The sequence below is a fragment of the Leishmania martiniquensis genome, chromosome 23, assembly GCF_017916325.1.
Source record: "Leishmania martiniquensis isolate LSCM1 chromosome 23, whole genome shotgun sequence".
In the NCBI taxonomy this organism is placed as follows: Eukaryota; Euglenozoa; class Kinetoplastea; order Trypanosomatida; family Trypanosomatidae; genus Leishmania; species Leishmania martiniquensis.
The window spans coordinates 470,031-495,245 of record NC_090158.1 but is presented as its reverse complement, the minus strand read 5'-3'; the positions used below and the strand labels follow the sequence as shown (position 1 = coordinate 495,245).

Genomic DNA, 25,215 nt, shown 5'->3' with positions numbered 1-25,215 from the left:
CGGGCCACCGCCGCATGCACTGTGTCACACGCGCACAGGCAACCCCTTTGTGCTGGACCCCTCTCTCTCGCGCGCCGCCCTCTGCGGTGGCTGCTCTCTGTCCCTCCGCCGCGCGCGTACGTGTGTCGATGGCGCACTCGTCCCGCCTTTGTCCCGCCTTGCATCTCTGAGCATCTTGGAGGGAAACTGGGGGATGCGTGCCTGGTGGACGCTGCTGGCGCCGCGGTCTTGCTTGCACCACCGTCTGCACACTTCTCCTCCCGCACACGCCACTCGCGTGAATGTGTATACCTGTGTGCGCTGACGCAGCCCACGTAGGCGGCTCCCTCCCGCTATCCCTGCGTGGGCTGCGTTTCTCTGTTTTTCTGCGTCTTTGTGTCGCCTCTTTTGTTTCTCTTACTACACAGCGACGGGTACTTCCCTTCCCTCCCTTCCGACGCTTACACAGCACACACGGTGGCACCTGGTTTCCGCCCCTAGCGCGGTGCTGGCGGAGCACCCTCTGCTCCGTATGCAGAGGGACACCGGTGGGGCGCATCTCCCCGACTTTGTGCGCTCCTCTGCGACTCTGCCAGTAAGTGCGTGCTCGCGGAAAGCCCCCCTGTGCCGCCGCCTGACGTGGTGCGCATTCGCTATGCTCTGGGAGCCCCTGTGCTGAACTTCTCTCCCTTTTCGCGATCTCTTCCCGCTCGAGACCGCTTTCTTTCTCTGTTTATTTCTCTTGATCCCCTTCCTTTGTGCAGGAGTACCGCCTCTGCTCCTCCCCTTACAGTCCCTTGGTCGCACGCTGTGACTGTGGTGACGCGCAGCGGCTGTGGCGTGGCGAGATGAGGTGCGGCGTGTGTCTGCCCGTGCGTCTCTCCCTCTTTCCGCGCCTGTCCACCCCCGGCAGCTGCGCTCGTCTCCGCACGCGAGCGTGTCGGGGCACAAGTGCTGTACTGGGCCGTAGAAACGAAAAGAGGAACGCAACAGAGGAGAAGGCGAGCGCCGGCGCGGGTGCACGCGCACGCACACGGGCGCGGTGTGCGGTGCGACTTCGCGGCTGGCGCGCCTCGGCGCTGAGCGGATGAGGTGCGCTGCTCTGCGCGCGGACGCACTCCCCATGCGGGTGAGCTCTTCTCATCGACTGCTTGCCTGCTCGAGCCCCCCTGCACGCGTGTGCGCGCGCGTATGTAGTCGGCATGGGTGCCGCGGATGGCGCATAGCTAGCTGGCGGCGCGCAGCACGCTTGCTGAGTAGCCTTGGGCCGCGCTGCAGCTCTCTCTTTGTGCGGCCTTCAGTTGTATCTGCTGCTCCTCCTCGCCTCGCTCTCGCCGGACGTCCTGACCTGACGTGCGTCATCACAGAGTTTCTGCGTTACAGGCCCCTCTACACGACCGTCTGCAGCTCACTAGCTATTGCACGTCCGTCTAGTCTCTACACCGCCCCCGCACACGGATTACTCGACTCGCTTAGCCCCGCACCTGTGCTTCACGCACCCTTAGCCACCCTCGTCCTCTCTATACACACCCACCTATCTCCTCCGCCTATAAACAATGGGATCCTACTGCGGAAAGGACTCGAGTAAAGACGGCCACCATGGCCACGGCGACCACCATCATGGCGACCACCATCATGGCGACCACCATCATGGCGACCACCATCATGGCGACCACCATCATGGCGACCACCATCACGGCGACCACCATCATGGTGATCATGAGCACAAGGAGGGCGACCATGAGCACGATGCGGACCACCATGCTGCTGAGAAGTAGTGCGCTGTGCTTCGGCGTGTGTTTCCGAGTAGTGCCCTCTCCGCGTGGATGGCGTACATGGCTCTCGCTTGATGTTTCTATCCCTCGCACAGTGGCTAATGCGTGCACGGGGTCGCTGTGGTTGCACCTCCTGGCCGTTGCCAGCTCTCGCGACCAGCCTTTCTCCTCTTTGCCTCCCCCTGTGTGCGGCGCGGCGCCTGGGCTGCTGCTACGTCACTGTGGCCGCTCCGGTTCGCGTGTGTGTGTGTGCTGAGAGCGCCGGCGCCGACGGCCGTGTGGCTGCCCCTGTAAGGACTCGGCTGTTTCCTCTGTTGCCGGCTGCCCGTCATGGGCGCGGATGCCGCCCTCCCTGCCCGCGCCGCCCGCTCCCCTCCACTCCTGTGCGTGGCACGGCGACCGCCTCTCTTCCCACCCTATTTTGCCGCCGCGGCCGCTGTCCACCCCCTCCCTCTCCCCGCACCCTCTCGTGGGTTTATCTTGCATCTCTCTTCTTGTATCTTCCTTCTTTCGCCCACTTCCCCTGCGTGATGCCTGCTTTGCTGCACGTGCACGGCGCGCGTGCGTGCATGTGTTTGTACCAAGGAAGCGCTGCTAGGGTTGTCTCTCGGTGTGTGTGTGTGTGTATGTGAGTGCGTGTGTTGCCTTGTTGGCATTTTGCCAAGCTTCGAGAGGATGCACACGCACCCTTCCCCGTCCCGCCCCTTTCCACTCCCTCGTCTACTCCCCTTTCCTCTGAAGGTCGTTTTCTTTCCTCCGCCATCCCGTCTCGCTCCTCGTTTATGATCTCTCACACTGTACCTCCTGTCTTTCCAAGTTTTCTCTTTTCGGGCCCCTCTTCCTCTTTCCCTTTCCCCTGTATGTTTGTCGCCCCCTTCGTTTTGCTGTTTTTCGGCAGCCTACGGCGACTGCGGCGTGTGTCTGCCCGTGCGTCTCTCCCTCTTTCCGCGCCTGTCCACCCCCGGCAGCTGCGCTCGTCTCCGCACGCGAGCGTGTCGGGGCACAAGTGCTGTACTGGGCCGTAGAAACGAAAAGAGGAACGCAACAGAGGAGAAGGCGAGCGCCGGCGCGGGTGCACGCGCACGCACACGGGCGCGGTGTGCGGTGCGACTTCGCGGCTGGCGCGCCTCGGCGCTGAGCGGATGAGGTGCGCTGCTCTGCGCGCGGACGCACTCCCCATGCGGGTGAGCTCTTCTCATCGACTGCTTGCCTGCTCGAGCCCCCCTGCACGCGTGTGCGCGCGCGTATGTAGTCGGCGGCGGCGCGGCTTGCGAGGATACCTTGCGTTCTGCCCAGCTGTCCGTGGCGTGTCGCTCGTGCCCTGCGAGCGCTTTGCGGCGCGCTGCTCACGCATTTGTTTTTGTGCCTCTGCTTTGTTAGTGCTCACGCCTGCTGCCCTCTCTTTGCCACTGCCTCCTTACGCATATCTCCTGTGACGTAATTCACCGCAGACTCCGCCTCGGCATACGCGCGCGCACTCGCACTCCTCTTGAGCTCTCTTCCTCTCAGGACTCTCCGCTCGCACAGACAGGCACACAACACGAACACAGCCGGCATCACCCCGCGCACACCAAGATGAACCAGGAGACGAAAGACAATATGAACAACGCCGCTGCGGAGGCGAGCGACAACGCGCACAGCAAGATGCAGGAAATGAAGGACGGTTTGAGCAACAAGACTGCGGAGGTCGGTGACGCGTTGAGCAACGCGATGCAGAGCGTCAAGGACAAGGTGAGCGGCGGCAAGTAGCTTGACCGCGTGCGCGCCTCCCTTATTTGTCCTGTATATCTTTTGGATCTTGTGGTTCAGCGACTGTGCCGCCTGCGGGCCACCGCCGCATGCACTGTGTCACACGCGCACAGGCAACCCCTTTGTGCTGGACCCCTCTCTCTCGCGCGCCGCCCTCTGCGGTGGCTGCTCTCTGTCCCTCCGCCGCGCGCGTACGTGTGTCGATGGCGCACTCGTCCCGCCTTTGTCCCGCCTTGCATCTCTGAGCATCTTGGAGGGAAACTGGGGGATGCGTGCCTGGTGGACGCTGCTGGCGCCGCGGTCTTGCTTGCACCACCGTCTGCACACTTCTCCTCCCGCACACGCCACTCGCGTGAATGTGTATACCTGTGTGCGCTGACGCAGCCCACGTAGGCGGCTCCCTCCCGCTATCCCTGCGTGGGCTGCGTTTCTCTGTTTTTCTGCGTCTTTGTGTCGCCTCTTTTGTTTCTCTTACTACACAGCGACGGGTACTTCCCTTCCCTCCCTTCCGACGCTTACACAGCACACACGGTGGCACCTGGTTTCCGCCCCTAGCGCGGTGCTGGCGGAGCACCCTCTGCTCCGTATGCAGAGGGACACCGGTGGGGCGCATCTCCCCGACTTTGTGCGCTCCTCTGCGACTCTGCCAGTAAGTGCGTGCTCGCGGAAAGCCCCCCTGTGCCGCCGCCTGACGTGGTGCGCATTCGCTATGCTCTGGGAGCCCCTGTGCTGAACTTCTCTCCCTTTTCGCGATCTCTTCCCGCTCGAGACCGCTTTCTTTCTCTGTTTATTTCTCTTGATCCCCTTCCTTTGTGCAGGAGTACCGCCTCTGCTCCTCCCCTTACAGTCCCTTGGTCGCACGCTGTGACTGTGGTGACGCGCAGCGGCTGTGGCGTGGCGAGATGAGGTGCGGCGTGTGTCTGCCCGTGCGTCTCTCCCTCTTTCCGCGCCTGTCCACCCCCGGCAGCTGCGCTCGTCTCCGCACGCGAGCGTGTCGGGGCACAAGTGCTGTACTGGGCCGTAGAAACGAAAAGAGGAACGCAACAGAGGAGAAGGCGAGCGCCGGCGCGGGTGCACGCGCACGCACACGGGCGCGGTGTGCGGTGCGACTTCGCGGCTGGCGCGCCTCGGCGCTGAGCGGATGAGGTGCGCTGCTCTGCGCGCGGACGCACTCCCCATGCGGGTGAGCTCTTCTCATCGACTGCTTGCCTGCTCGAGCCCCCCTGCACGCGTGTGCGCGCGCGTATGTAGTCGGCATGGGTGCCGCGGATGGCGCATAGCTAGCTGGCGGCGCGCAGCACGCTTGCTGAGTAGCCTTGGGCCGCGCTGCAGCTCTCTCTTTGTGCGGCTTTCAGTTGTATCTGCTGCTCCTCCTCGCCTCGCTCTCGCCGGACGTCCTGACCTGACGTGCGTCATCACAGAGTTTCTGCGTTACAGGCCCCTCTACACGACCGTCTGCAGCTCACTAGCTATTGCACGTCCGTCTAGTCTCTACACCGCCCCCGCACACGGATTACTCGACTCGCTTAGCCCCGCACCTGTGCTTCACGCACCCTTAGCCACCCTCGTCCTCTCTATACACACCCACCTATCTCCTCCGCCTATAAACAATGGGATCCTACTGCGGAAAGGACGGTACGAAGGATGGAGGAAATGGTGCTGCGAACAGAGGTAGTGAGCACAGCCACGGCGACCACCATCATGGTGACCATGAGCATGGCGATCACGGCCACGGCGACCACCATCATGGCGATCATGGGCACGGCGACCACCATCATGGTGACCACCATCATGGTGACCACCATCATGGTGACCACCATCATGGTGACCACCATCATGGTGACCACCATCATGGTGATCATGAGCATGGCGATCACGGCCACGGCGAGCATGATCATGGCGATCATGGGCACGGCGATCACGGCCACGGCGACCACCATCATGGTGATCATGAGCATGGCGATCACGGCCACGGCGAGCATGATCATGGCGATCATGGGCACGGCGATCACGGCCACGGCGACCACCATCATGGTGATCATGAGCATGGCGATCACGGCCACGGCGAGCATGATCATGGCGATCATGGGCACGGCGATCACGGCCACGGCGACCACCATCATGGTGACCATGAGCATGGCGATCACGGCCACGGCGAGCATGATCATGGCGATCATGGGCACGGCGATCACGGCCACGGCGACCACCATCATGGCGACCACCATCATGGCGACCACCATCATGGCGACCACCATCATGGCGACCACCATCATGGTGATCATGAGCACAAGGAGGGCGACCATGAGCACGATGCGGACCACCATGCTGCTGAGAAGTAGTGCGCTGTGCTTCGGCGTGTGTTTCCGAGTAGTGCCCTCTCCGCGTGGATGGCGTACATGGCTCTCGCTTGATGTTTCTATCCCTCGCACAGTGGCTAATGCGTGCACGGGGTCGCTGTGGTTGCACCTCCTGGCCGTTGCCAGCTCTCGCGACCAGCCTTTCTCCTCTTTGCCTCCCCCTGTGTGCGGCGCGGCGCCTGGGCTGCTGCTACGTCACTGTGGCCGCTCCGGTTCGCGTGTGTGTGTGTGCTGAGAGCGCCGGCGCCGACGGCCGTGTGGCTGCCCCTGTAAGGACTCGGCTGTTTCCTCTGTTGCCGGCTGCCCGTCATGGGCGCGGATGCCGCCCTCCCTGCCCGCGCCGCCCTTTACCCTTCGCCTGCTCGATCACGTATGTTAGGATTTCGGGGGTGGGGCGCCTTGTACAGCGCTGTACGCGCCAGCGTGCGTTCGTGTTCAGCAGCGGCCTCGTGTGGGTGGTGTCGCAAAGGGCTATGGTACCGAAAAAAGTTGCCTTTGTTGTGCTTCAAAATGAATTCTGCAGCTGCTGTCGTTCTCCTTTGAGCAGTTTTTTTGTTTGCTCGGCTTCGTGGCAGGCGCAAGTTTTCTGAGCTGTTCTGTATGCTGATGGGAGGGAGTGGAGTTACCGCTTATCACCGTCGATTCTTTGAGTGGTGCGGTGGGACGTTGGAGGTCGAAGAGAAGTAGTCTGCATCGGAGGAGATGAGGAGAAGTGGTGCGCTCTTCTCTGGCTGACGCGGGCCTGTGGGAGGCGGACTTGTGGAAGGAAAGAACGTGCCTGTGGATGAGGAGTTTTCAGCGTGGGTCCCGTATCATAGAAGGAGAGGAGGAAAAAAGTGACAGTGATCCAGTGAGGCGGAGATGGATCGCGCGAGAGCGGAAGAGACCGCGCTTTCTCGTTTTTCGTTGAGCGATTTTTTCACCGTTGACGGACGCAGCCACATCCGCCGACACACGTCCACACGCACAGGCGCGGGCGGCACGCCTGCAGCGCGAGCGACTCGGTGGCGTGGAAAGGCGTGGGCTCGAGAGGAAGGGGAGGTGGTGTCTGCATCGACGTCTCGTGTGTGTGTGTGGGGTGCCTGTCAGCTTTTCTCTCTCTCTTACCTTTCCTCTTATTTGCCGGACAACGCGGTGGGTGACGGCTCACCTCCCTCCCTCCATCTTTCCCTCTTTTTTACTCTTTTGTTATGATCGGCTTCGGTTTCAGTGGCGTTTCTTTCTCTTCGTTTTTTTTTTTCGCACACCACTGCGCTCCTCTGTTCTGTTGCTTTTTGCATTTTGTTGTTGTTTCTTTGTCCCTATTGACATCTTTCCTTCTCCCTTTCCTTTCTTTCTCTCGCTCGCTCGCTCTCTCTGTTTGCTGACAGGATCGCACGCCCATATGACTCTGGCACCACACACGCAGGCACAGACACAGACAGACGCACGCGGACAGACAACGCCCCCCACGGGCGACACACACACAGACACACAAAACACAGCAGAGCAAAAGAAAAGGTAGCCAACTTTAAACAACAAACAAAACGAACTTACACCCACCCACCCACCCACACACACACACACACAGAATGCAGATGATGGGCATTGCTGCAGAGATGTGTACGATTTCTCAGGATTTTGGAGAGGCAAAAAAAGGGAAAAAAGAGCGCCGCTGCGCTTTCGCCTCGTCTCTTTCTCTCTCCCCCTTTTGCGTTTTTCGTCTTTTTTTCCCCCTTTTCAGCTTCACAGGAGGGGGCTGCGTACGCGTGCTTCGAAGGGGGGCCCTCCCCCTCCCGTACCACACTCATTCAGTGGAAGCGAAGACGAGAAAATAATAACAGCAAAGAACCTCTTGGCCATCTTTCACCCATATCCGCCTCTCTGCTCTTCTTCTCTGTGCTGCTGTGTCGGAGGTCTCCAGACGTCGGCGTCAGGTACATCCGCAGCGTTGACAAAGGGCTCACCGTGAGAGAAAGCAAGGAAAGCAAAGCAGGGTAAAATCTTTCAAGTGGCGAGCGGCAAAAAAAAGTCAGAATTACAGCGACGCATGGAAGGCCGCGCCAGGTGGATTCGAGGTGTTTCTCTGTCCGAGCACCTGCGCTACACCACCTCCGGCTCTCTCCCCCCTTCCCCTCCGGGGCTGTCAAACGCACAGTGCAGCCGCCTCACGGCAAAAAACATTAAGAAAATGAAAAGGAGCACGCCTTTGCGGTGTGTGTGTATGTGTGTGTGTGTATGGGGGGAGGGGGGAGAGAGCGAAGCCTTACCGAGACCCTCATGGGCCCCACTGGTGAAGAGGTGCGCACCGATTCGCTTGACAGCAGCGGCACTTACGAAGGTCCTGCATGAAGCATGGCGAGTGTGTGTTGCCGAGAAGAAAGCGGGCTTGAGAGCCTTTTCACGCTGCCCTCTCTCTCTCTCGGAGCGTGTGCCACGTGCATTGATGCGCGAATGTTTGGCATCTGCCGCACTTCTTCACCCTCCCCCGTCTTCACTCGTGCTCTTCTCTCGCGCACTGCGGATCACGTTCTTCACGGCTGCTGGCGTGCACATCTGCCGGTTCGGTCCACCTTGCACGCCTTTGTCTCATTGCTTCTCTTTCTACTGACTACTTACTACACGTTGCTCGCTGCTAAGCTGACCGTCCACGAGTTTGACCCTTCTCTCTGACCTACGCCCACCGACCCACTCTCCCGCCGAAGACACATACGTGCCAAAACGTGAAGTTACGCTCCCTTCCTCCTCCCGCATTTATTCAGCAAGCCCCATCCGAGGCCTGGCGTCCAGCTAACTCAAAGAGAAGAACGCTCCTTAGCACACGCAAGCGACACGCGGAAAGTATTCATTGCCATCATCATGGGCTCTTCCTGCACCAAGACTCAGGCGGCCACCAATGGCGAGGCGCACGAGGGCAAGGAGAACTTTCAGAATGAGGGCGAGAAGGCCGTCCATGACACCAACGTAGCGGCTGGGTCGAAGTGCGAGCAGTCGGACAAGGGCGGTGAGGCAGAACACACCGAGGCGAAGGACGTGCAGAACGCGCATGGCGATCACGAGGAAAGCACCGAACACGCGGCGGATGATATTAAGAAGGAGGCTGACGCAACGGAGGATGGGCAGGCACAGGGGGCCGATGAGGGACAGAAGATCGCCGAAGATGCCGAAAACCAAATGAACGGTAGCGGCTGAGCACCACATACAACCCCTTTCGTCTGCATGTGTATATGAATCACCGTTCATTTTGAGCTGTGCTTGTCCACTCGAGGTGCACCCAGCTTGCGAGCGTTCATCTGTGTACGCATACGACCCCTTTTGTACGCGTGTTCGCTTTTGTCTTGGGCTCGCCTCGCAGCAGCCGAAACGCGTGCGCCTCCTCCGTCCCCTCCCCCTCCCCCTCCATACCATCCCAGTGTCTGCCCATGCAATTGCACAGCCACAGAGCGTACGAGGCTCTCGTCCAAATTGTGTCTGTGTGTGCGCCTTTTTTTTTATATATGACTTCGACTTCTTTGCCTTCTATTGGATGCGGTGTTCATTTCTGTTTCTCCTCTTTCATTTTTTTTTTTCGCGTGCTCCCCCCAAGCAAGAGCGCGCTTTCCCTCCCTTCCCCTGCCCCTCTCCCGCAATCCGCCGTCTTCGTCGTCCCTCTCCCCCCTTTTTCATTGCTTCCCGACGTACACATACAAATCGCTGTACAGCCCCTTTCATTCTTTTTTCCTTTATTTGTCCCCCCTCTCTCTTGCTCACTGTGTTTGTTTGGCGGTCTTTGAGACTGTGGCGTGTCTGCCTGCTTCTCTCGTTGCGCGCACCGAGTGGAGGAGGCAGAAGGTCGCTGCGTGGCCTTTTTTCATCCGTCAATGCACTGACTGCCCCCCCGGCACATACACCCATCGACTTACCCACAGCTATGCGAAGGCTCTCTTTTGAACACACAGCACACTGGCACATGTATATTGGAGAAGGGGACGAGAATAGGAGCAATGGCAAAAAACGGACAGACCCCAACAACACCTTATTGCTCCCCATTGACTCCACTCCCTCGGCGCCCCGCCACCGTTCTCTACTATCTCCCGAGTCCCTATGACAGCCCTTATACATATATATATATATGTATTCCCACCACCACCCCCATGCTCATTGGCAGCATCTCTTCAAACCTATACATGCACGCACGAAGAGGTGTGCGTGCTGCTCTGCCGCACCGTATATGCGGAACAGCAGAGCGACAGGAAAGGAAATGGTAAAGTCCCTGGAGCACCCTTACGTTCACGTCATCGTTTCTTCACCTGGTGGCCTTCACCCTTTTTTCATTCTCTTCCCCCCTTCCGTCCCTCCCCTCATTCATCCATCCAAGGGGCACAGGCGGCGCACCCCATACTGTCCGTTACAGCAGGGGGGGCGCCTTTCCTTGAAGAAGGCGCGTGTGTCTGAGAGGTGCGCGTTTGCGGCTTCTTTTCCTATTTTTTCCTTTCGCCTCCACCCCTCCAATGCATCACCTTTCTGCAACGCTCTTCTCGCCATAATGGGCCGCTGCCTAATGATATCCGGGGCATCTCAACGATCAAAAACAACGAATGACAGAACACGCGAGCTGACAAGCTCAGGAAGAATCTGTTTACGCATGCGAGCGTGAGTGTGCATGTGGGTGTGAGTGTGCCGGCCGTTTCTTTTTTTTCTTCCTCTTACATGTCCCCAGCTTCTAGGGTCCTCCTCCTCCAACACATCATCCCAAGGTGGCTATCCGGGCCTCCGGTCGAATGACGATGGCAATGCGCGCGCACGGTGGAGGGGGTGATGTGTGTGTGTATGCGTGTCGCAATAGTGCTGATATGTGGCGGCGCTTTTTTTTTTCAAGTTTCATTTCTCGCATGTTCCCGTCTCTTTTCGCTCCCCTCTTTTTCGTCTTGGCTGGGGTTTTTCTCGTCGAAGACGACTCCGGTGGCCACTTTTGCGTCTCTTTCTCTGTATATGACTCGATGTGACTGCGCGGCCCCCGCTTCCATCCGCCGTCTGCCTGACACCTCCGTCTCTCCATCGCTGGATAGCTGTGCACCGCTCTCTGTGCGTGCGGATTGTGAACGTCTGCGACTCACTCTCTCTTTTTGTTTGTTTCGGTTGATGTTTCCGTTTTTTTTTTTCATTTTTTAGTTTTCGCTTCCTGTGTGCGTGCGTGTGTGTGCGTGGGGAATCGTTCCCTTTGCCGACTCTTCTCAGTGTCGCCGACGACCTTTTCTCACTTCCGGTTTTCATTTTGGCTTCTTTTTTTTCGCTTCCGAATTCGCGTCTCTCTCTCTCTTCGAATGCCTCTGTTCACTCTCTGCTCCCTTCTCCACCGCGACCCTCCCCCATCGGCGTTCTGGCGTGGGGGTGGGGGTGGGGCGCCTCTCTCGCCTGGCTGCGGCCCCCCTCCCTTCTGCTCGGGGCTGGTGGGCCCACATCGTTGGCCCCCCTTTTCCCCTTCTGCAAAAGCATCGTCCTCTCCGCCGCTGTGCGTCTCTCTGCAGTTCGCATTTTTCGCTCTCGGAGCGGAAGGTTAGCGCCCTCCGTGCCTGCGTGGTATCCCGAGGGTGCTGCGCCCCACTCAGTGCGGGGAAGCCAAGCAGCCCCCCTGCCCCTGCGGTGTGCCGAGCCCTCCGCAGGTGGTGGCAGGGCCGAGCACCGACGTCGTGGGGATGCCGGCGGCCAGGCCCCGCAGTGGCGGACGCGCTTGTGCCGCCCGTATGATGGGCGGGGTGTCGGCGTGACTCGGGCGCCTCTCACCCGGCCCGCGCGCTGCCTACTGCGGTGGGCAGGCTGAGCCGCCCCAGAGGGATGCACGGGTGGGGCCACTGGTGATGCCTGCGGGCGAGGGTTGGGTGCGGGGGCCGCGCTCAGACGACTGGCTCGGCGCATTGCTGTAGGGCGTGCCTACGGCTGCCTCGCAGAAGGCGGGGATCGCGCGCGTGCGACAGGCTGAGGGTGTGCGGTGGAGGGTATTCGAGTGCCGTGCAGCTCACGCCTTGCTGCCGAATCGGCGCTGCAAAGCTGTTCAGCACTTCTGCGCGTACACTCACGGTTTCCTCCCCTTTCTCTATCCCTACTATTTGCCCACATGAGCGCGCCCCTGCGCGCATGATACACGGCGCGCAGGGAAGCGCTCGCCACGGGAAACCTGAAGAGCCGCGTGCCTGTAAGCGCCGCTGGAGAGGGCGGCGGTGGCGCGGCCGAGATGTAGGCGAGAGGACGCCAGCGGGAAGGGATTACCCAGAGCAAGTGATACGCCGCCAGTCCCCAAGAGAAGCCGAACAGAGCCTGCGGCGAGGAACATTGTCGATGCAAATACGAGGAAGAAAAAAAGAGATGAGAGAGACGTTTCAGAGGAAAAAAGGTTAGTTGAAAAAAATGCATGAAAATACACAGACACGCACACAGAAGTGTTTACGGAATCGGAGCTTGCTGGATGGTGAGGCGGGTGAGCCTGAAGAGCGCAGTGGCGGGTGCAGAGGTGCGGTTTGTGGTGGAGAGCAGGAGCTTCAAGCAGAGAGGGCGAACGGCAGAGGTGCGCTGCGCGGCCGAAGACTTCGGTACAATGCCAGCTCGTGATCTCGTGTGCGTAGAGGGTGCGGGTGTAGCGCACTTTGCTGCTGCTGCTGCTCTCTCTCTACAGCTGTTCTCCCTTCCCCTCTCCTTCCTCTTCTCTCGCTCGCCGCGCCTCGCTCTCTCCGTTCACGGATGCTGCTGGGCGCGAGGGCCCCTGCCTCACGACCTCTGCTGGGACTACGGCCTGAACGCCACATGCCTTCCTCTCGCCTCCTCCCTTTCACATCCCGTTCCATGGACAACTTCCCATATCCCTCTCGCCTCGAGCGCTGTTTGCCCCCCTCCCCTCCGCCTCTCTTCCCCACACCGCCTCCTCGCCGTCCTCCTTTCGCACGTACACCGCCTATATTCCCGCGACCTCTCTTCTCGTGCCTCATCGAGGATTCGCACCCTCCTGTGCCATCCCCTCATTTCCACACCTCACCGGATGCATGCGAGAAGATATAAGATCACACGTAGCTTAGTAGTCGGAGCGCCCTCTATTCCTTTTGTTCTCTGTGTTCGTTTATCCCAGTGGTCGTCTTCTGCCACCCACCCTCTCACCCCAACGCTCTCCTCCCCATCACCCCACCCACATCTGCGTCTCTGTGCACGCTGAACCTGCGGTGGAGCTTCGTCCCCTTCCCGGGTGGTTTTGTGAGCGCTCGCTGGCCTATCGCGCGTGCTCGCATTTTCTTTTGCCGGAGGGGGGTGTCCGTGCATACGTGTGGGCGCTCTTTAGTGCGTGCGGCTCCCGCCAGCCTGTCTGAGAGTGACTCTGCAGTCTGCTGAAGGCACAAACGAGCGTCCGACTTCCAGACCGCGCTAACCGACGACGGCGAAACGGTCTCGAGGCGGCAATTTGGTTTCTCCCGCCTCTCCAGCTCATCGGCTCGTCGTCGGCGTCGCCGCCATCGTTTTGGCGCACGAGCGAGAAGTCTTGATCGATACATCCCCCCCTCCCCCACCCGCGCCGAGGCACGTTCGACCACGTACAAAGCGGTGCTCAAGCAAGACGCTGTGACAGCCATCACTAGCGCAGCACGCGTCTCTCAGCGGGTGCAGGAGCGAGGCAAGTAATACTAAAGAAAAAGCGTGAGGACACGGAAGGCATCATCACGGGGACTTGTGCGGACGAACTCGGTGAGAGAAGCAACAGCAGAATCAAAGGACAGCCTCCGCAGCGGATCTTTGTACCTTCCGCTCATCGGCGTCACACTGCGTGAAGACGCCCCGTCTGCTCCCTCATCTTCGAGGCTCGCTGGCTGCTCGCCGAGGCATACCCCCTCCCCTGTAATTCATCAGCTCCTCACTCGCCTGCACGAATCGCTTCTTCTTTTCGTTCTCGTTGGCACCAACTAGTCGGCAGATTGCGCCAACAACAACAAAAAAGCCGGTGCGGTGCGAGTTAAAGAGGAGGTGTGTGTGCGTGTGGGCGCAGGAGCGAAACCACTGTTGGGGGACCCTTCTTGACCCAGTCAAGCGAGCGCTTCCGCACCAGTGACGCAGCGCAACACCTTCCGGCAGCCTTTGCCGGACGCTACTGCGCAACGAAACGTTTGGAAACGGAAAGAAACAGCGAAGTGTGCAGGAGCGCATCAGGTGCGTGAGCCTTCCCCCGTTCCCCCCACCTCTCTCTCTCTCTGTCTCTGTGTGTGTGCCCCTGCTTCCCTTCGGAGCGATTCGCCGAGACAAAAGAATCGAGAAAGGAAGACGTCGATTGCGGTCTTCCCCCCGTTTCCCCCCTTTCCTCTTACCTCTCCTTTGCAGTCTCAGGACTTGTCGGGCGCTGTTGTGGGCGCTCGTGTGTGAGCGTGAGAAGCGGAGGAGGCAGCAGGAAACGTTCACCAAAAAAAGGCTAATAATAATTGCGATAGAGACAGAGGGAGGCAGAAAGAGGGAGAACGAGAGCCCAGCATTAGAGCGACGCGCATCGCGGAAACGGAGAGGAGTACGGAAGGCACAGCCGAAGAGGCGCCGAATTGCTTACCGGTGCACTGCTGCGTGAACGTTTCTGTATCACCTGCTGCCTGCATCTCCTTCTTTTTTCTTCGTGAGTGCGTGCGTTTCGTGTGCTGCGCCCCACTTCTCGCTAACCTGCCTACGCGTGCTTCTATTTTTTTTTCCCTTCGCTGCATGAGTCTGCGATTGGGTGCAGTGGTGGACGCATATCCGTGCAGGTCTGCTACTCTCTGTGTCTCTCCCCCCTCTCTCTCTGTGTTTGTGTGTGTGCCAAACCGCTTTTTTCGCTTACTTTTTCCTCTGGCTGGTCTCAGGTGTTTTCTCCGAGTGGCCGCGCACCTTTCGGTCGTATCGCGCCTCCTCCTCGTCCCTTGTTTCTCCTCCCTCCTTGACCTTCTCTGCTCTGTTGGCCTGGTTGCCTTTCCTGTTCTCCTGTTCGCTTCCCTCTTGCCACTCTGACTCCCCTCCCTCAAGAAAATCGTTTGCGTGACGGGCGCGGCAATCTTTCTCTCGCGTGCGCGCTCGCCTTGGGTCTCTGCCGGTGCGGTCTTTTTCCTCTTGGGGAATCGGGCGGAGGGCGAAGGCTCGTGAGCGCGCACCTCTCGGCGCTGCTAAAGGAGGGAGACAAGGAAGAGGAAGAGGCGCCATCCCCCCGGTCGCCCAAGCGTGTGTCGTCTGCTTGAGCTGGCTCACTGTCCTCCGTACTTATATCACTATCGTCATGAGTATGATTGCCCCTCCGTCGACGTTCGCCGAGGCGGGCGTGCCGCTGCACGCGAGGCTGCTCAGAGCCGTGGAGTCGGAGGGCCAAACCATTAAACCGACCCCACTGCTCGTTCGCGTGTTGCGGCGGACGGCGTCCGACTTTGCTGACGTTATCGTGGACGGCCGATGCGCAACGGGGACTCGGCAGGTGGGCAGTGCCGCGGCCGTTTGGGTGCACAATACAAGCATTAGAGCCGATACCTCACTAGCAGCCACGGGATCCTCCTCGGCAGCGCCGCAGCAGACGGCAGCCGGCTGCAGGGCGTCACCGGGTGCCGCAGGACCGGATGACGACGGTGCGGCACCGCTGTACTGTACGAAGGCAGCGCTAATCGAGTGCCGCTCACTCCTTGTCCTGTACACGCTGCATTGCCTACTGAGTGCCACGCAAGGGCCGAGTTCAGGTGCTGGCAGCGGCAGCAGCGACAGCAGTGCTCATGTCCGCGCGGATGCGGATGGGCGCGTGCAGCAGTTGCCGTTTGCCGCACGGAACTGGGCACCGGAGGTGTCGATTATCGTCGCTGAGACGGAGACGAGCGCGGTAGAGTTGCACCGAGTGTGCCAGTCGCTTGGAGAGGCCTGCGGACTGCGCTTGAACGCGGTACTGCATGTCGGCAATAAACCCCTCGTCTCCCTCGTGCTGCCGCCTGCTACGCAAACATCGGAGAAGGATGAAGCGCACCCTGAGGGCATCGCGGCGGCGGCTTCTGCCAGCGACGCTGAGGGGGCGGGGGAGTGTGGTGGTGGCAGCGACACCGCCAAGGCAGCGACCTCAGCGAGTGAGCGGCCATGCTTCGTCTCCGTCATTGTCACAACCGCGTGTGAGTTTCTTAGCTGGAACTTGAATGCGCTCTTGAACGCTGGTGTGGATGTCGCTATTGCGGACAATGGTGTGGCTGTGGCGGCTACCGAATCCGCAAAAGGCGCTGAGAGCAATGGCGCTACGGCGGCCGCTGCGGCCTCACAGAGTCCTGAGATGCGGCGGGTGTACCCCCACATCGCGTCGATCGTGGTGGAGGAGATTGGGGGCGCAAGTGTGACCTCTCCGATGGGTGCCGAGAAGGCTGTGCAGCAATGGCGCGACGTGCACCAGACGCTGTACGCGACGGCGCTGCGGCAGAACCCGCGCTACGCCCCAGCGGGGCACCTGCACCCCCATTACATGTGGGTCTGCCGCGGGCCCGTCTCCCGCCTGCCAGCAGCGCTGCGGCAGTGCTTTAGCCGGCGCAGCCGGCGGTACTACCAAATCCAACCCTCCATGTACATGAGTCCCTTGGCTGTTGCCCTCATGCCGCACCCGCACGAGGGGCTCACCTCGCCTGCTGAGTCGCTGGGCATACGCCTGGTACTGTCACAGAGCCAGTCCGACAAAGAGGCGCAGCTGCGCCGCATTGTGACGGACCGCAGCGGCCTCTTTCACCGTGTGCTGTTGCTCACTCACAACAAGGAGGTTTCCCAGCTGAGCGCGTTGATCGCAAGCTGGGGCGTGTCGAAGGAAACGCCAACAGCATCAACGGTATCGGCCTCGTCCTCAAACTGCATTGTGTCGACGCGGCGTATGGACAGCCTCGGCGCTCAGCAGCAGTGCTACGCAACCTACTTGCAGAGCTGCGAGACAGTGGAGAGGGTCTCGCCGACTGCGAGGTCGTCGTCGTCGCCGTCCTCCTCATCCCCTGTCATCGTCACCCTTGTTGCGTGGGACGCTCTCACCTTAGTCGATGTGATGGATGTGGACATAATTATCCAGTACTACCCACCTCAGAAGTCGCTGACAGACCAGGAATGGGCAGAGTTCATCCAGGTCCTGCACACTACCGTCGATGGGGAACGCGAGATCGAGCTGTCGCTGCGTCAGAACCGTAACAACAAGGAGGACAACATACAGGAAAAGCTGCAGCAGCTGCAGGAGGGCACGACCACGGGAGCAGCGCACTCGGTGGATAGATCTCAGCCACCTCCACGCCCGCTGCCGGTGCTCATCACGTTGATGGTTGCGGCAGATTTCACTCTCTCTGCTTACTTTCTCTACCAGTACATGTATAGCGGGGCCACTGGCACCCTCACCCGCGCTGCCACGGCGTCATCGCTCGCGTCTATCGGCCCAGCTCCTGGCCGACCGGGGGTGCAGGAACCCGTAGAGTGTCCGTTGCCGGTGCTAGACATCTCTCCCAAGCATCCGTACTTCATTCCGCTGGTGTGCGGGCACACGGGTGACGCGGAGTGGCCAGTGACCGCACCCGGCTCACCACCGCGGCCGCGCGCCACCACAGCCGGCGTTAACGGCGCCGAGGCGAGCCTAGTGCCGACACTCATGTCGGGCGAGATGATAACAGTGAAGCGCGTCCTCGTGGCGAAGCTACAGAAGGAGCAACGGCGACTGGACACCTCCGCCAGCTTATCGGGCACGGCCGCTGGGGCCAATAGTGTGAGTTTCCCGGGCGGCTCCTCCGTTGCCGCTGCCTCATCACCGGTGCAGCTCTTGGCGCGGGGCAACACTGCCGCCGCTGCGAGTGAGGGGAGAGCGAACCTCAACTCCGCCAGTAGCAGCGCTGGTGCGGTTGGGAGCACTGCAGGTGCGACTGCGTCATCCACCGGCTCTGGCGGCGTGCAAGCAAATAACCGCGGAGGCGCCGGTGCCAGCGCTGGTGCGCCGGACTCCGGTAGTGGCGGCAACCAGAACAGCCAGCGCCAGCAGCAGCGCGGAGGTGGTGGTGCTGGTGGCGGCCGCGCCAACAGTAGCAACAGGAACGTGCGGTCCTCGGCAGCGCAGAGCAGCAACACGGGGGGCCGCAGCGGCAACAGTGCGAAGGACGGCGCACGCGCAAACACGAACGGCAGCCTGAGCAGCAGCGGCGGTGGTGGCGGCGCCACAACTGCGGCTGCTGCCGGTGCTGCAAAGACATCGGGCGGTGCGACCGCAAGTGGCAGCGGTGGGCGGGGTGGCGCTAGCAACAAGAGGGAGAGCGAGAGGGGCAACGCGACAGCGTCCAGTCCGTCAGCAAGCAAGTCCGGGGCCTTGTGCCCTACCCCAGCTCTCGTCGTGGCGAAGGATGCCGGTAGCGGCAGTGGTGGTGATGGGAAGGGCAGCCCCAATAAACGCCGCTCTCGCAACACGCGAGGAAAGAAACAGCAGCAGCTGTCGCCGGCATCAACGAGCTGAGCGGCACGTATGTGTGTGTGTGTGTGTGGTGTGACGGTGGCTCAATGCGTGCGCGCTGAAAGCTGAAGCGCTCGCGCTCTCTTCGTCTTTTCCTCGTACACGCCCCTTTGTGCCCATTTTTTTTTAAGCTCGCTTTCTCTGTCGCGTGAGCCGGCTAAGGCGTGAGGGAAATGTGTGGGGGCGGAGTCCCGAGTACTTCCTGCCCATCTGCCTTTCCTCTCTCTTTGTCTGCCTGCTGACTTGCCTTGGTGTTTGGGCACGCACCGACCTCAACAGTACGGGTCGCTGGCGTATGGCCAAAGTGCTCGTGCGCGCATGTGCTGCGTGTCTCCGCGTCTTCTTTGGTAAACGGCCTTCTAGTGCAGTCTACTCTTCTCTTTGCTTCTATTTTTTTTTTTCACCTTCGCGTCGTTGTGCCCGTTCGCCTCCGCCATGTATTCAGCGCACTCCTCTGCACTTCTCCGTCTCCTGTCCCCCCACCCCTTCCACCTTTCCCCACGCATTCACGCAACGCACGTGCGCGATGGTGAGGCGGTGTGCATGTGTGTGAAGGGCGAGCACTCTCGTATATGCATAGGCGGAAGTCGGTATCCCTTTTGGTCTCCGCATCTGGTTACGTCCACCCCTCTCTCCCTCTGTCTGTCGGTCTCTCTCGATCCCCGCCCTTCCCGTTTCACTTCGTCTGTTGGGCTCGAAGAGCGATTTTCTCCTCCTTCGGTCACTCCACTGTGTGGGAAAGAAAGTGATTTTTTTCCCCCTGATCGTCTCTATGTCATGCCGAAGGTGTTCTCTCACGTTCACGGCGGTGTTGCCTTTGGGCTCTTTTCGCTTGTGTCTGCATCCCTTTCATTTGCGCGCGCCATCTTTGATTGCCGCTCTCTTTCTCCCTCTGCCTGAGTCTGTCTGTCTGTCTCTGTGCGTGTTAGTCTCTTCTTCAGTCTTTGTTTGCTTTCGACTTCTCTTTCAGGTCTGCTCCGCTTTCTCCGCCTTTTTTTATTTCGACGTTGTCTTCTTTCCCTTTTCTCTTGTCGTATGGATGCGCCGCCCCCCCTTCTCTCCTCTCTCTCTGTGTGCGTGTGTGTCTTTTTTTGTCGCTTCGTTATTTCTTTACTGCTCGCCGCTTTCAACACCTACTTCAACTGGAAGAGGGAGTATATATAAATATATATGTATATATATGTGTGTGCGTGTGTGTGCCTGCGTGTTGGATTTGTTTACCGGCGGCTTTCTCCCCTCTCTTCTCTCTCCCTCGCCAAGAAAGTAGGTGAAGAAGAAAGGCCCGTGTCGTTTATGTTCGGATCTGTCTGTTTGGCTGCCAGCACGGGTGCTCGCCGCTCGTTGTTCTCGGTGTTTCTTTCCGATGTTTTGTGCATACAGTGCCGTACGCCGGTGTCTCCGCCTCAAACTTTGTGTGTGGACGTGCGTGTATGCGTGTGTGTGTGTGTTCCTCTTCCCATCGCTGTGGTTGCGCTGGCGTCTGTAGGTTTGGGTGTCTGCGCTCTGTCGTGTGCTTTTTTTTCTACTCTTGGGTGAGGGGGCGGTGATGGTCTTTCCCTTCTGTTTTTCTCCCTCTTTTTGTCTTGACGGAGTGCGACTCCCTCTCTTCCCTTATTGGTGATGAGCGTGGGAGACGACTGATATGGTGTATACGCATGCGCGTTGGCCAAGAGTACGTAGCTCTGCGCGTGTGCGTGAGTACGCAAGCGTGCGCGACAGCTGCTGCTGCTGCTCTCTCTCTCTTTCGTCTCGTTTTTATCCTCCTGGTGCGACGAAGGTATCGGCCACAGCGGCGAAGGGAGTGTGTGTGACTCCGTCAATGGCACATGCACGCGCATATATATGTCTGTGTGTGTGTCGCTGTGTCGGTGCTCCCCTCCTCTTTGTATCTTTTGTTTCCGTGTTTCCATTTCGGCGCTTCGCACCCTTTTTCTTTGTCGCTGTTGGATGGAGCCGTTCGCGAAGAGCTGCGTTGTTGTGGTCTCGAGATGGATATGCGGTAAGCACGCGTAGAAGTGCGTTTTTCTGGGCGTATTTGTCTCATGGCGGCTGCGGTGCCCCGTAGTATTTTTTCTGTCGTTTCTCCTGTCTCAGTACATCGAATAGGCTGTGCATGTGCGCGTAAAGCGGAACGAAACAGAAGTAAAGCTTACATGTGAGCTTTGAACTCTGCACTCCTCTCCCCATCACACATACACGCGCTTGCGTGTGTGTGTGTGTGTGTGACGGAGTGGAGTGTCGAATTGGGATGTACGCGTCTGCAGAGAAGGCGTTCATCGATCTCTTTCTGTCTATCTGTTGCTCTGCTCAGGTGCGCATCCCCTTTCCCGTGCTCCACAGGATAGCGGGAAGGTGAGGGGGGGCGCTGTGAACCCCTGGTGAAGAGCCGTAGCAAGTGGCCCACATACGAGGATAGGGGGGGCGCCAGCAAGCTCTTTACGATGTGCTGCAGTGTGTCTCTGCACCTAGTCGTCAAAGCAATCTTGAGCCTTCCTCGCTGCACTCCCCCTCTTACCAAGGCTGATCTGAACTTTCGCCCACTGCGTCCTTCTCCACATTTCGCTCACCCCGCCCTCTCCCACAACAGCATCTTTCAAAACACACATACACACAACCGTCTACACGAGTGCGTACGCATGCGTACAATAGGAAGCCATCTCTCTCTCTGTCTCTCTCTTATTGAGCCTCTTCCTCTGCGTAGCTTCGCTGCCAACGGCCCCTTCCCTTCTTTCCCCTTCTCACCGTCTGTCTTTACAAAAAAATCTCCACCGCTGCAGAGACCCTTGCAGTTGAAGCCATCCTCCCCCCTCTGCGCCACGTGTCCTCCCCTCCGCAGAAATTTTGAACGCTTCCCCCCTCCCCCTCTCTCGCTGTGCTTCTCACCGGCGCTTCTTCTTCGTACAGAACTTGTCTCGGTTGCCCTTCTCTGTGATTGGGCACTATTTCCTCCGTGGTTCCTACCCTTTTCTTCCTCTCGCTGAGCGGACCCTCTCCTGGAGGCAAACGTGTGCGCACACACGCGCAGACGTCGCTGGGGCCACTTCCCGTAGAGCTCCCCCGAACTTTACCGAGAGAAGGCTGAACATAGCGCGGATAACCTCTCACCGCGCGTGAGAATGTCTACGACGATCTCAGCGGATGAACAGTCATCGTTCATCAAGAAGCTCAAGCATGCGTGCTCGAGCTACGACTCGGCGGCGAGGAAGTACCTCGGCGCTGTGAAGGAATTGGACGTTGCGCTGGAGGCCTTGGCCATCGCCTTCCGTGAGCTCGCGCAGGGGGAGGAGAACGAGGGCGTTCGCAACAAGGCCGACACCCTCTGCACCGCAGTGGATCGGCACATGGCTAACACGTCGGTGAACGCATCTGCGAGCAACAAAGCGCAGCTCCCTCCTGATACGACCCCGCCCGCCAGCGCTGGCTACCCCTTCGCTAGCTACATGAGCGACTTCACACATGAGATGAGTTATGCCGTGGAGGAGCTTAGGGAGACTCTCAGGGCTGTCGAGAAGGCCAAAACGAAGCAGGATGAGCTCGTGTCGAAGTACTCGAAAAAGCGCAGCGAGGTGGACTCGTTGGAGATGAAGCTCGCAAAGAAGAACCAGGGCATCACGAGCAACGAGAAGTTCGCTGCCAAGGTGGCGGACCGCGACGCCTTAAAGGCGCTGGTGGCCGCTGGCGACGAGGAGTTCACCCATGTCTACAATGTGCTGCTGCAGAAGCGCTCTCAGACCATCGAGCGCGTTATCGATGGCATGCACTCGTACTCGGGCAAGTACTACATGAGCTTGGCCAAGACATTACGGTCCTAAAGAGGGACGCTACTCGTCGCAGCAGGTGTGACCACATATGCTCAATGCGGCCCTCGAGGCCGGTACCCTTGTCGCTATGGACTCATGCCCCCACCCCCTTCCCCCCGCCTTGTGCGCCTCAACATGTGCGGGCTGCAGGTCGCCACGCGTTTGATGTTCTTTGGGAAGCGCGCAGCAACGCTTCCAGCAAAAACACCCTGCAGTGTCGATAGTGGGGCGAAGCGGACGCAGCAGGTCGCGAAACCAGCAGGATCAGCAGCCACACAGCGAAAAGCAACGAAGCAGCCGAAAAGTCATGCAAAAGAGAGGGCGATGACATCTGCTTCCCTTTTTATCTCTCTCTGTCTCTCTGTCTCTCTTTGCCTCTGTCTGAGCACAGTTCTCGCTTACGGGTTTTTTTGAGTTTTCACTTTGTTCCGTCCGATGTGCCTTTGCCTCGGTCGCGTGTGTCTGCGTTCAGCCGCTTTAATTTCTTTTTTTAATGTACGTGTATGTACTTGTACATATGTATATATATGTATATATATATATGTATATATGTATGCGTGTGTGCCTGCGCGTGTCTTCTGGGCGGATCGTTTTTGTTTCTGCGCAAACAGTCGTTTTCTCTACCCCCTCCCCCTTTTTTCGCCCTTTCCTTCTCCTTAGCGTTTTTTGATCTTTGCCTGTTTCAGCCTTTGCTGCTGTTGACCAAAAGGACAGATAGTCTCCGCGCAGCTGCCCGAGCACGAGGCTCGTGTTTCTCTCTGTCTCTGTCTCCGTCTCACCATGGATGTATGCATGTATACATATGCATATACGCTCTTTGTGCAGTGGTGCCTCCCCCCCACACACGCCTCAAGCATGTCAACATATGCTGCGCATTCAATCAGGGCTCACGTGCCTGAGTAGGAATAAGGCTGAATCATTGCCGCTCATGATGAATGGCCCTGCCGTCGAATTGGGCCATGCGTCTGGCCGGGAGCTCTTCCTACCCCTCTTCAGGCGCATGCCGGCCGACGTCGGGAGAGCGGGGGGGAGACGCCGCCCCGCCTCAGGTGAGGGCCCTCGGAGACCCTGCACGCTGCCTGCGTGCCGCCCTTCTCCTTGTGCTGCCTCCAGCACCGGCGTACCATAATGGGGTGTGGAGACTCGTCTCACTGGGGCCTGGGCGACTCGGCGCATGCTCGTTACACCTCCGGGACTGGGGCTCCAGCAGCCCCATCCGATGCGATGGAGGGGATGCCCCAGATGTCGCAGACGCACACGTCGGCGTTGGTTTGGTATGGACGTCTTCGCGCCTGCTCTGGCGATCGCTGTCACCGCCTCTTCTCACACCCCCGCATGTCCTCTCTGGATGCAGCACACCAGGCGCGCGCGTGCGGTGCTCCCATCTCTCGCAGCCTCGCGCCTCCTGCAGAGCGGCGCCGCTGCCCGAGGAGGGACGCTCGCCTACTTCGCCCTCCCTTTCCGCCGATCTCGTGGGGGGCAGGGGAGGCGGTGGAGCGGGACCGAGTCGGCCGGGCGCGCCCGCGTGTGCCTTGGCAGGGCGGGGAGGCTGGCATGCGTCTGTGGCGGCTGGGAAACTCCGGTCTTTCCTCAACCCGCGCGCCTCCTAGAGCGGCTGTGGGTGTAGCATGCAGAAGGGACCGGTGCAGAGCGAACTCGAGACGTGTATGCGTTTGCTGAATCATCGATCCGATTCATAGCGAGATGGCTCAGTCGCGATCATGACTGCACACCCCTGTGGGAACGCCCCAGCCCAGACCTGCCCACTGGTACCCAAGACGCCGCATCCGTACCGGAGGGAGTGGGGAAAGGGCTCTCCATGGGCTGCGTGTAGCTTCTTCAAGATGGGCTGGTGGCACTGCGCTCTGAACGATGCGACGCTCTGCTTAGCGTCACTTCACATCATCGCGCCCCATACACTAAGGGTGAAGCGCAGGCGATCGAGTGAAAGAAAAACACTCTTTTGTGCTCACGAGTGCTGAGCGTATAAAGCAGTCACTTTACACGGAAGCGATGGGGAGGGTAAATGATGAAGTACTCGCGATTCATTCACAGCGGCAGGTGCCCGCGCTGCTGCAGCTCGTTGTCATGTTCTTAACTTTCGCGGTCTCCTCAGTTGGTGGACCTCTGCTCACTCGGCGTCTCCTCCTCAGCAGCGCCCGTTCCTCCCCCCTTTCCTCTTCCTGTGCGCTGGACTCGAGGGGAGGCGAAGATGGAGACAGACACGCAGTCCAGTCCACATGGCACCATTCTTCTTTTCGGCTACACGACACCCAGAAGGCGTGCTTGCTTTCTTGCTGTGACGTGAGCTGTGAGCTCTCTCCGCTGGTGGAAACACAGTGTGCCCCTCGCACGTGTGTGTCTGTGTGCCTATGCGTACACCCCTTTCGCGCTTGCGCGCTTTTCCTCTCCGTCCTCCCTCGTCGTCTTTGATGTGATGTCTACCCGCTCTCTCCCCCCTCACTCGCTCCTCCTCTCCGCATCCACGCACTCTCGCGCAGTATTGTATTACCTCCTCCCCCTTCCCCTCCCCTTCCCCCCCACACACCCACACACGCTGAGCAAACACTGAGGGTCCCCTTTTTGTGCCGGCCTATCCCACCGACGGTAACGGAAGCTGCCATAACTCCTCCTTCACCGCAACACCTCTGCGCTCAATCCTCTCCATCCTGCGCGCCTGCCCTCTCCTCTTTCTCGACGACGTGAGGGCTGTGTGTGCCTGCGTGCATTTTTTCTTGTGGCACTGTTCAACTCCTCTTTCAGTGACTCGTGTGCGCCGCAGCGCAGCATAGGCGTCGACAGTGGAAGGGACACATGAACGGAGTCGCGGGTGAGGTCGATTGCTCTCGCTCGTACGTTTAGCCGGCGGTCGTGATTGAACAGTGGCGGCTGGTAGCGAGACTGTGAGGGGACAGGCGTCACCGCAGCCCTCTTCTCTTCTCGCCTCATCTCCAGTGCGTCCCTACCCTTTCGTCCTCCCTTGCTCGCTTGTGCTCTTTCCCTCTGCGAGTGCGATTAGCGGAGATAGGGGGTAGGGGTAAAGCAAGTGCGACGGCGAGTGGCCACTGTACTAGCGACGGTGAGGAAGCGGACCGGGTCCCGCTTCACGCAACAGAGGAGGCAGGTCTTTT

General features: G+C 59.5%; 4 protein-coding genes across 4 annotated transcripts; all 4 read left to right on the top strand.

Annotated features, from left to right (window-relative positions):
* Positions 1–3,329: 3,329 nt before the first annotated feature.
* LSCM1_06113 (uncharacterized protein) lies at positions 3,330–3,503 on the top strand (the record flags this gene model as incomplete). The annotated part of the gene is made up of 1 exon (XM_067323545.1): positions 3,330–3,503. The coding sequence occupies one exon, from the start codon at positions 3,330–3,332 to the stop codon at positions 3,501–3,503; it is 174 nt and encodes a 57-aa protein (XP_067178650.1).
* Positions 3,504–8,698: 5,195 nt separating this feature from the next.
* LSCM1_06112 (uncharacterized protein) lies at positions 8,699–9,031 on the top strand (the record flags this gene model as incomplete). Its single annotated transcript, XM_067323544.1, has 1 exon — positions 8,699–9,031. One exon carries the CDS (start codon positions 8,699–8,701, stop codon positions 9,029–9,031), a length of 333 nt encoding a protein of 110 aa, XP_067178649.1.
* Positions 9,032–15,083: 6,052 nt separating this feature from the next.
* Positions 15,084–18,287, top strand: LSCM1_06111 (uncharacterized protein; the record flags this gene model as incomplete). The annotated part of the gene is made up of 1 exon (XM_067323543.1): positions 15,084–18,287. The coding sequence occupies one exon, from the start codon at positions 15,084–15,086 to the stop codon at positions 18,285–18,287; it is 3,204 nt and encodes a 1,067-aa protein (XP_067178648.1).
* Positions 18,288–21,400: 3,113 nt separating this feature from the next.
* Positions 21,401–22,096, top strand: LSCM1_06110 (uncharacterized protein; the record flags this gene model as incomplete). The annotated part of the gene is made up of 1 exon (XM_067323542.1): positions 21,401–22,096. One exon carries the CDS (start codon positions 21,401–21,403, stop codon positions 22,094–22,096), a length of 696 nt encoding a protein of 231 aa, XP_067178647.1.
* Positions 22,097–25,215: the final 3,119 nt, after the last annotated feature.